At 35.4% G+C, this 10,885-nt stretch overlaps 6 protein-coding genes across 6 annotated transcripts; 1 reads left to right on the forward strand and 5 right to left on the reverse strand.

Annotated features, from left to right (window-relative positions):
* Nucleotides 1-427: 427 nt before the first annotated feature.
* Nucleotides 428-1,663, forward strand: PPL_03682 (tetratricopeptide repeat protein; the record flags this gene model as incomplete). The annotated part of the gene is made up of 1 exon (XM_020574607.1): nt 428-1,663. One exon carries the CDS (start codon nt 428-430, stop codon nt 1,661-1,663), a length of 1,236 nt encoding a protein of 411 aa, XP_020435021.1.
* Nucleotides 1,664-2,966: 1,303 nt separating this feature from the next.
* On the reverse strand, nt 2,967-3,323 carry PPL_03683 (uncharacterized protein; the record flags this gene model as incomplete). The annotated part of the gene is made up of 1 exon (XM_020574608.1): nt 2,967-3,323. One exon carries the CDS (start codon nt 3,321-3,323, stop codon nt 2,967-2,969), a length of 357 nt encoding a protein of 118 aa, XP_020435022.1.
* An 88-nt stretch (nt 3,324-3,411) lies between these two features.
* On the reverse strand, nt 3,412-3,880 carry PPL_03684 (uncharacterized protein; the record flags this gene model as incomplete). The annotated part of the gene is made up of 2 exons (XM_020574609.1): nt 3,412-3,740; nt 3,829-3,880. 2 exons carry the CDS (start codon nt 3,878-3,880, stop codon nt 3,412-3,414), a joined length of 381 nt encoding a protein of 126 aa, XP_020435023.1.
* A 181-nt stretch (nt 3,881-4,061) lies between these two features.
* Nucleotides 4,062-5,492, reverse strand: cap (adenylyl cyclase-associated domain-containing protein; the record flags this gene model as incomplete). Its single annotated transcript, XM_020574610.1, has 1 exon — nt 4,062-5,492. The coding sequence occupies one exon, from the start codon at nt 5,490-5,492 to the stop codon at nt 4,062-4,064; it is 1,431 nt and encodes a 476-aa protein (XP_020435024.1).
* Nucleotides 5,493-6,184: 692 nt separating this feature from the next.
* On the reverse strand, nt 6,185-7,308 carry PPL_03686 (uncharacterized protein; the record flags this gene model as incomplete). The annotated part of the gene is made up of 4 exons (XM_020574611.1): nt 6,185-6,572; nt 6,647-6,845; nt 6,921-7,057; nt 7,295-7,308. The coding sequence occupies 4 exons, from the start codon at nt 7,306-7,308 to the stop codon at nt 6,185-6,187; spliced, it is 738 nt and encodes a 245-aa protein (XP_020435025.1).
* Nucleotides 7,309-8,181: 873 nt separating this feature from the next.
* On the reverse strand, nt 8,182-10,365 carry mppB (M16 family metallopeptidase; the record flags this gene model as incomplete). Its single annotated transcript, XM_020574612.1, has 4 exons — nt 8,182-8,258; nt 8,360-9,249; nt 9,432-9,838; nt 10,315-10,365. The coding sequence occupies 4 exons, from the start codon at nt 10,363-10,365 to the stop codon at nt 8,182-8,184; spliced, it is 1,425 nt and encodes a 474-aa protein (XP_020435026.1).
* Between the last annotated feature and the right edge of the window lie 520 nt (nt 10,366-10,885).

Raw genomic sequence — 10,885 nt, forward strand, 5'->3', positions numbered from 1 at the left:
TTGAAGAATAAAAAAGTGATTAATATTAATCAAAAGTGTGTTTCATGGATATTTTTTTTATCACACATATTTTATTACATTTTTAACCACCTGTGTTGTTATAAAAAAAAAACTTCTGATTCGAACTTATATCTTTTGCAGACAGAGACCTCCACAAAAATACCTGGGGTTTTATTAAAAGTGAAATTAAATTATATGTGGTTTTTTGTTACTTTTTGTCGCACATTATTTTTTCATATTTATAACAACTAGTTGGCCCAAATTTAATCTAAAAAAAGTATTTACTTTTTCCACTACCTTTTTAATTATATTCAAATAGTTTGTTTTTATTAAAATATTATTTTTTTCAATATAATTTTACAATATATACCATCTTGGCAACACACTTTTAATTGGCGAATCGATCACACTTCCTAATGGTCAATCAATGACAAAACAACAACTATACTTGAAATCAATAGAATATGATCCAACCGATTCCTACTCATACTTTAACCTTGCAACAACACTTTCAAGTGGTGAATCAATCACACTTCATAACGGTCAATCAATGACACAACAACAACTATACTTGAAATCAATAGAATGTGATCCAACCAACTCCAACTCATACTTTAACCTTGCAGTGACACTTTCAAGTGGTGAATCAATCACACTTCATAACGGTCAATCAATCACACAACAACAACTATACTTGAAATCAATAGAATATGATCCAACCGATTCCTACTCATACCATAACCTTGCAACAACACTTTCAATTGGTGAATCAATCACACTTCATAACGGCCAATCAATGACAAAACAACAACTATACTTGAAATCAATAGAATGTGATCCAACTTATTCAAGTTCATATAATAACCTTGCAACAACACTTTCAAGTGGTGAATCAATCACACTTCATAACGGTAAATCAATGACAAAACAACAACTATACTTGAAATCAATAGAATATGATCCAACCAACTCCAACTCATACTTTAACCTTGCAACAACACTTTCAATTGGTGAATCAATCACACTTCATAACGGTCAATCAATGACAGAACAACAACTATACTTGAAATCAATAGAATGTGATCCAACCGATTCCTACTCATACTTTAGCCTTGCAACAACACTTTCAAGTGGTGAATCGATCACACTTCATAACGGTCAATCAATGACAAAACAACAATTATACTTGAAATCAATAGAATATGATCCAACCGATTCCTACTCATACTTTAGCCTTGCAACAACACTTTCAATTGGTGAATCAATCACACTTCATAACGGTCAATCAATGACAAAACAACAATTATACTTGAAATCAATAGAATGTCGTCCAAACAAATGCCTATCATATTATACTCTGGCAAATACACTTTCAGTTGGTGAATCAATCACACTTAATGATGGTAAATCAATGACTGTACAACAACTATACTTGAAATCGATAGAGTGTTATCCAACTGATTCCAACTCATACTTTAACCTCGCATTGACACTTTCAAGAGGTGAATCAATCACACTTCCTAATGGAGAATCGATGACACAACAACAACTATACTTGAAATCAATAGAATGTGATCCAAAGAATTATAAAGCTCGGATACCCTTATATCCTTGCATTGACACTTTCGAACAACAAACAAGCAATTACACTACCAGATGGTGAGCAAATGACAAGGAGACAGCTACTTAAAAAATCAAGAGATTAAATAAAAAATAATTCCTATTACACCCTGTCCCAATCGTGGAAATTCTTACATATGATTGCCAAGTGAAATTTTTTTTATTTTATTCAATACCATTATTATTTTAAATTCAGACTTTATAAATAATAAGATTGATATTAAAATTGGTGTTTTGTTCGATTATAAAATAATAAAAGTTATTAGTTGAAATCAAGTTAGTTAATATATAGTTAAAGTCTATTTATATATAATATAGGATGTTTTAGATAGACTGGAAACATGTTTTAGATAGAATGGAAATCAGTGATTGTGAAGTTTTCGGACAGAGCGTAGGATTGATATTCATTTTACTGAGTTTTTCATTGCCTAATTTAATTAGAGTTTCAACAACTCATTTTGATAAATTAGCTGCGGCGATAATTAAATATTATTATGAATGAGTATTATTAGAAATTAATGATTAATTTGATAAAGTTTGGCAAAGTATACTTACAACAATTTGATGGCTTATAAAACTTCTAAATTTAAATTGTCTAGTGCGTTCAAGAGACAATCGTCGTCGACAGAGGTTCTCGAGAGAAAGAGAATGCGAAATCGTTTGCAACGAGATATCACTTGGTTGATTGAGTGGGAGCTGGGATTTTTGCAGCGACTGACGTTGAGTTAGAACAGTTCCAGACAGTTGATGGAGATAGCTTCGAGTGCCGTGTCGTTGATGCTTACGCAACCACCGACATCGATCGACCCCAGGTGTGGACAAACCATTAAGATCGATGCCATCGTATGGAGCTGAGATCACGGAGGTTGCTCGCACTGAATATCACTACATTCTGACAGCTCGTTCCAAACTGGTGGATTGCCTCGTCCGACAAATGCGTGAGATGATTCAGTCCGAAGATTCTTTGTTTGACGCGAATCGGCGGTGTATTCGACATTCTTACGATCGATTGATCGGTCAGCTTGTAGCATCGACCGAGTCCGAGCGACTCCATTTGTGACGTGAATTAGAAAACGTCTTGCAGTGTCCTGTCGCCAATGTGCGGCATCTCACCAACACAGACACCGGAGTTTCGTAGCCATATGGATGACACGTACAAACGCTTCGTCTGTTTTGCTGTCGGATTTCCAGCGGCGTGTGACCAGCTTGGTCAGTGAGTCCAAGCGGATGTCGCTGCACCCGCTCAGATCGAGCACTTCAAGTTCATCTTTGGAGTCTTCGATAGTGACTTGTTCGATCGATATCGATTCCTGTGGTTGTGATGCCGCAAGGGTCTGTGGAATGATTCAGCTCGTCTTGTAGTCATTGAGTTGTTGCTGTATGGTTTTATCGAGATTCGATATGATGTTGGCGTCCTCCTTTATCTTTCGCTGCAGCTCTTCGTCTGCTTTCTTGCATGCGATACGCTCTGCCTCCAAATGGGCGGCACGCTCTTTCATCGCCTTCTCACGCTCGTGTCTATTGTAAGCGGCAGCCAGCTCCTCTTCCATCCTGGCAAGCTTCTGCTTTCTGGCAGCTTCGTAGCGAGTCGTCTCTGCCTCTTTTCTCTCGCGCCACTTGTTCATCTCGTTGTCCAAAAAGTTATCAATCTCGATAGATAAGCCAATCTCCAACGACTCGATCTTGCTGATGACCGACTCCATTGTCAGTGTCAAACTCTCCACCATATTGTTGAGCTCGTCGAGATGATTGAGCTCTGTGTATGCACGCTTCCACGACTCGGCGTGTCATTCAGGTTCTCACGAGAGGACCGATCTTCTTGTCGACTTCCTCGGCACGCTCAGCCAAGATGACATCATTGGTACGCTTGATCTCGTAGGTGCGCAGTAGTAGACTACCGTTGTAGAGGTCGACGTCCTGACACGAATCTTTCAGCTGTGAAACCGATAAATGAATTGTCGACTGAGCAACTGTGTTGGTGACAGTACTCGTTACGGTATTGGTAACACTATTCGACAGTGAAGTAACCGTTTGCAACACCACAGGGAAATCTTTCTCAGTTAACTCTTTAATATTGTCGGCTTCCTTTCTAATGGAATTTTTAATCGATTCAGAGACAGCTGGTGAATGTAAAAGTAACAAAAAAAATATGCAGGAAAATGGGTTAATAATGGTATGAGTGCTATAAAGTGATCAGCAAAAATCAACAACTTAAGTTTGGAGCTTTGAGACGACAAATGAAGAGGCACTGTGGGGTCATATGTTTTCTGATCTTAACCTCAATGTTCTCTTGGATTAATCAAAGAGTTTAGACTAATTACAGATGTAAATACGACAACACATTCACAGACAGAAATCCTATCAAAGCAACGTAGTAATAACAAAAATAGAAAAGTTAATTTTTATATTTATTTTTTTTGTTTTTTATTTTTATTTATTGTTTAGATATGAGACATTGATTCAGTTACTAATCTAGTACCTTGGACAACGGTCTTGAATTGCTCTGGGATGGCAATTTCGACCATGTCATCGTTTTCGGTGGCACCTGGGATCAAAACGTTCATCTCTGACGATTTGGAGGTGACGATTTCGGTGGCGAGTGAATCCTTGGACAAGTAGATTTGAGCACCGGAGCACTTGTCGATTGAGACTGATGGAACCTTACCGGTGACTTGAATCTCAACAGAGGTACAGTTGACGATTTCACATGAGGCAATGGCATTCTCAAAGACGATGGCGGTCTTCTTGCAACCGTCCAAGGTGATGGCGTTGACCTTACCCTTGACTTGGATGACAGAGTCTGTGCATTGGTAGACGTAAACAGTTTGACGTGGGTCAGTCTCGGCGATAATAATATTCTTGTTTCCAACTTGGTGTTCGACGGCCCACTTGTTGGACTCCAAAGCGAATTTTGGTGGCTTGACAACGGCTGGCTTAGAACCGGTGGCGGTGGTTGTGGTCTTTGGCTTGAGATCGTCAGCCTTGACAACGGATGACTTGTTTGGATTGTTCTTTGATTTCATGTCGTTGGTGACCTTCTTGAGACCGGAAGTGACACCCTCACCCTTGGCGAGCGATGAGAAAACGGCGGACATGTCAGCCTTTGGCTTGTTGTCAGTCTCTGGGACAAAGACGGGGGGTGGTGGTGGGGGTGGTGGTCCACCGGCAGATGGAGCTGGGGCAGCTGGAGCGGCGGCACCAACTGACTTTGGAGCATCTCCACCTCTTGGATTCCAGGTCAATCCGGTGGTGTGGTATTGCTTGATATATTTCTGGAGTTCGACGAGGAAGGTGTTCAAGTGTTGTACCCAATCGACTTGATCTTGGTTGACACCCTTGAATTCCTTGAGGATACGATTGGTGTAGAACTCTGATGAAGCCTTCATTTCGGCGACGTGTGGACCTGGAGTTGGCTCGACAACGACCCAACTGAGGAATCCGATACTCTCAGAGATTGCAGAGAGATTGTTGAAGAATTTCGATGGTCTGTTTGAACTACGAATAGACTCGACCTTTTGAGCGTGATTGTTGATTGGTGCGAGCAATCCCAACAATGCTTCTTGTGATGGCTTCTTTGAGTTGGCGGCGACACCAATCAAAGCCTTCTCTGCTTGCAAAGCTTGAACTAACTCGTCGATCTGTTGAGCCAAGGTTCCGTCCAACTTCTTGGACAATGTGACCAATGGTGTAATGTGTTGATCCAACAATGATTGGAATTCAGTGACTGCAGCACCGCTGGCAGCTGGAGCAGCAGCAGCTGGGGCAGAACCACTGGTGGCACCACTGGCAAGTGCCTTTTCAACTGTCTCCAAACGGGAGGTAGCTTGATCCAATCTCTTCAAAAGATTTTCGAGTGTTGATTCTAAAGACATTTTATATATTATTTATTTATTGATTTTAAAAATACTAAAATATAGTGATAAAAAAAGATAAATAATAAAAAATATAATTAGATATTATTTTTATTTTTCATATTAAAATATTCATTGTGATTAAATAAACTTACCAAAAAGAGAATATTTAATTTGGAAAATGAAAAATGATGGATGGAAAAAAAGATATATATAGTTGTTGTTTTTTTTAAAGATAATCTACAAAGAAGTTGTTGAGTGAATGAAAACTGAAAGAAAGAGAAATAAGTGCACCACAATATAAATCAAATCAAGTGGCTAATTTTTGATACTAAAAATGAATTTGATTTTTTTACCATCATTATTTTGATTATGATAAAAACTACCACCATCACTCACACACTTGGTATGAACACTGCATTTAGAATTTGGTTGAATTTTCTTGTTGTTGACTAAAAACAAAATTATTTTGAACCCATCCGATCATAAAGTGGGTTAGATTAATGTTTTTTATTATTTTTTTTTTGAAATTTTCAAAAAAATTTATGCAAAAATTATTGTTGTCACACGCTGAGAATTGAATGTTGAACTTCCCAAAGTCAATATAATTTAAATGGCTATGTGTTTTGGTTTGAATCGATTCGATTCGATTTACAGATCTATTATTTAATTGTTGTTTATTATTTATTGTTGGCTGGTTATTTATGTTTTATTTATTTATCTTTATCATTATCTGGATATGAATTTTTGTTTATATTAAATTTATTGTGTTGTGGAGAAGTTGGCGTCGTAGTTGGTGATGATGAAGGTAGATTAGGAGAATGATCGAAATTTACAAGCTCTGAATCATCGACAGCTTCGAAACCGAAATTACCTCCACTTTCCATGTTACTATTAATGTTTTGATTGACAGTCATCGTTGGAATACTATTATTACTATTGGAAATATCATATGCATCATTACTTCTTGGACTTTTAAAAGCTTCATTGTTTTTGTTAAAATTGGTATTATTGTTATTGCTGTTATTATTAATATCAGAGTATGTCTTCCAATCGTTATTTGTATTATATCCAACGTATGATGGTAATTCTTCTTTTCTCCTATAATAGTAGTTGAATGTTAACATTTTTGAATCGATATGATATGAAGAGCGATCGATTGATGATTGACTTACTTCTTTGTTGCTGTCGTTGAACCAAATTCTAATTGGAATCTAAAGGCATTGTATGTAAATACAAAACCACCGAGTGCAATACCGGTGAAGAACAATACAAATAGACTCATAGTATAGTCTTTATCTCTGACCTGTTGCCATTTATATATTAAATAGAAATGTTCTGGTTTTTTTCCACGATGTATTTCTTCATCATTATCTATTGAATCATTATAATTAATAAGTGTTGTTCGTTCGTTATTTTATAGCAAAATAGTAGTAGTATAATATTTACAATCTAATTTATATTTAACATCTACAATCTTATCATTCGAGTAGTAGAATGTAAATTCAATGTGATTTAAATAGGTACCGCTACCATCTGCAACAGTTATCCATGTTGTAGTGAACTTGTCTATGAATTGAAATGATCTACAACAACAATAACAATCAATATGTAGAAGAATAGTGTTAGTTTCATTCAGTTTATATATTAAGATATGATAGAGAGTTACATTTTATACAAAGAATTAGAGGTTAATTCTACAGAGGTTAGCGAATTTAATGTGATAGTCTTATCTATTTGAAATCTAGGTGAGTATTTGCTCTTGACATCTGTCCAATCTGTAGATTTCTAGTAATGGTTGTCATATTAGGATCTAGATTTACTTTTCTTCTTTCATTTTAGATGATGACGATATTTACCATATCATGTATACTTCTTTTTGAGAATCTAATAACTTCACCCATTCTAAATGCATATATATTATCTATACATAATATCAATAGTAATAATACTATAATTACATTTGATATCTTTACTTTCATTCTCTCTCTAGTTACATTAACAAATTAAATTAAAATAATTTCTGATCAAAAAAAAAAACAAAAATATAAAATTGTTTAGTTTAATTTACACACTGGTGATAATAATCGGTCGTTGGTGCACATAAAAATAAATCATTTTGCAATTATTATATTAATAGAAAACCTTATTTATATATATGATTTTTGATTATGCTGATTGTTATTGTCGTCATAAAACGTTCTAGGAGGTTGGTCTTGAGTTCACCGTAGTTGGTAAATACGACTTGAGTATTTCGAAGTGGGTGGCTTGTCCGTCCAAATGATTCCGAGTAAAGTTAATCTTTAATTTGGAGTGTAGCCCTTGGCTCCCATGAACGGTTTCATCGCTTGGTTCCTATTCAACTGCCCTTGTAGTAATTGTTATATAGTTTTTCTTTAAATGAAAATATTTTAACAAATTTGCTTTCAAAGAAGAGTCTATTCCAGAGGTCAAGCTCTGTAAAAGTGATAGACCATGAATTGTGCGAGGCGGACCAACAGCGGTAACTTCATTGCAAATTGTTAAAATCGAGTTTTGTGGTGAAAATAGAATGTAATATTATCTGATTTTTCTAACAGGTTTGATTCTCTTTTATAATAACAAAGTGAATTTGTGAAGCTTGATATATATTTTATTTAGTTTTTCTAATAGGTTTGATTATTATTATTTTATTATTAAAAGTATAGTTTGAATTATTATATTCTCCTGTTTAGAGTCTGTTCCAATATGTCCATCCTCTTACGAAATTGTAGTCTGGGAAGTTTACAGTGGGACCAACAGCGGTAACTACATAGTAAAAATTGAATTTTTTGGTAAAAAAAAAAATAGTTAGTAATGTTTGATCAAGTGCATTAATGATATTATTATTATTGTTATTTGAAACATACCAGCTGGTGATACATCGGTCAAAATTTGTGAGGCAACACGACGAACATCGGCAGCAGTGATTTCGGTGATACGCAAGTAGATTTCGTGGGCAGACAAACGACGACCCAAGGTCAACATTTGCAAACCAATCTTCTCACAGATACGTGAGGTTCCGTCGTATTGCATCAAAGTGTTGGCCAACAACTTTTGCTTGTTACGCTCAACCTCGGTCTCGCTGGCAGAGTTGGCAATACGTTGCCACTCCTTCAACATCTCACAGATCAAATCGTCGACACGCTCTGGGGCGGCAACACCATAGTTTCCAAACAAACCAGTGTCTTGGTAGCAGGTGAAGAAGGTAGAGTATGACTCGGCCAATCCTTCGGTGGCAACAACTTCGGCGAGGTTCGAGATGAGGTTCTTTCCACCGGCCAAGTTACGGTTCCAGTTACCGATCATGGTTTGGATCAACTCCATGACAAAGTAGTCTGGGTGGTTCCATTGGAGACCACGTACGGCAACGGCAAAGTGGACCAATGGGAGTGAGTCGTCACGGACTCTGAGTTCGGAACCGACGAAATCCGATGTGATGGCGGAACGTAGTGATGGTTCACCAGCGGCGATCGATCCAAACTTCTCCTTGACGGCAGAGACCAATTTATCGTGATTGACAGCACCGGCGGCAGCAATGACCAAACGTTGACCAGTGTAGTTTTGTGAAATAAAGTCCTTGATATCGTTACGAGAGATCTTATTGATGTTCTCGACTGGACCTAAAATTGTACGACCCAAAGCTGATCCTTGGAAGGCGGCAGCATGTAATTGATCAAAGATAACTTCTTCCTCCTTTGATTGTACATATTGCATTTCACTTAAAATAACATGACGTTCCTTATCGATATTTGATTGTCTAAAAAAATATAATTAATAGTATTTATAAAAATAAAATATATATTAGTATTAATATGATTTGTGATTGGTTGGTCAAAAAAAAAAAAATATGAATTTTCATATTCAAATTTTTTCTTGTTTTTTTCTTGTTTGGTTGTTGTGTGTGTGTATAATGTAATGTAATGGAATGCAATGACATACTCGAATTTTGAGTTTTGTAAGATATCAGAGAGGATATCGACAGCATTTGGGATGTTCTCTTTAAGAACCTTCATGTAGTATGCAGAGTGCTCACGAGAGGTGAAAGCATTGAGGTTACCACCCATGTTTTCAATTTCAGTTTCGATGTAGTGTGGTGATGGACGCTTCTCGGTACCCTTGAAGATCATATGCTCCAAAAAGTGAGCGACACCATTATTCTTTTCGTTTTCATATACACTACCAGAGTCAACCCAGACACCAATGCTGGCAGTCTCTCCGAATGATTGCTCAGTAGCAACACGAATACCGTTTGGTAATGTGGTTACTCTGGTCTCTGGAGTCTTATTCAAAAAGTCAGTGTTCAATGGTTGTGGTCCTGTTTCTGAAGCAAATCCACGATAGAGTCCCTGTTTAAAAAATTTTAAACAATTTAAATATAAATATAACTATAACTACACATATATATAGCACAAATACAGCTCTAATTCATGATTCATTAACTGTTGACTATTATTATTATTGTGTTGTTGTTGCATATCGTCAAAATTCATTCCAAAAATTTCTATGTTTTTTTTTTTTTTGTCATTGCGAAAAAAAAAATTACACCGATCAGCTGAAATGATGATCAATCATCATTCTTATTGATTTGATTCTTTCTTGTTTTGTCTTGTAATTGTTGAGCTATCTGTAGTGTATTCTGTTTTTTTTTTTTTTTTTGTTTGAATTTAAAGATCATAATTTTTCACTTGACACCTGATATGTCATGTGCTGTTTATTATTTGAGTTGTTTTGGTTATTGACGAAATGCCATATTTATTATTCTCTCGCACTAATTGAATTGATCTGTTTTGATGCATGTAATTTGTAGGTAGAATTAACTTACCAATCTTTGTGAAGTTGAACCGAACAACTTTGAGATATTTCTGTGAGCCATTATTTATTATTTTGTTAAAAATCTGAATGTAAGCTACTGTCTAATGATATAATTGAAAAGATTCTATTCTAAAACTTTCTTTTGATAATCAATGATCGACTAATATTGGTTATTTACTGAAAGTTGAAGAGATAAGCAATAGAGATTCGCAAATTCGATGAGTGATGATAAATTACTCAAAATTTTTAAAAGGGGTGATTAAAAAAAAAACAATAAAATAAATAAATATGAAAAAACAAATTATTTTTCCATCATTTGAGCGTGTATGATCAAAGTGAAAAAAAAAAAAAAATCAAAAAAAAAATTCTTGAAAGAAAAAACAAAATTGAAAAATATGTAAAAAACGTTACTGATGATCAAGTAAATGTCAGATGCACACTTGTTTAATTTAATTTGATGATCAATGAAAGATTTATTTACTTTATTGATATTTTATTTGTAATAATAAAAAAGGTAATACTAGAATTTAATTTTTTATAATTTGATAATGAATATGTTGAAAACTTGAATCAAAAAAAAA

The sequence above is a fragment of the Heterostelium album genome (genome assembly GCF_000004825.1).
Source record: "Heterostelium album PN500 unplaced genomic scaffold PPL_contig8, whole genome shotgun sequence".
In the NCBI taxonomy this organism is placed as follows: domain Eukaryota; phylum Evosea; class Eumycetozoa; order Acytosteliales; family Acytosteliaceae; genus Heterostelium; species Heterostelium album.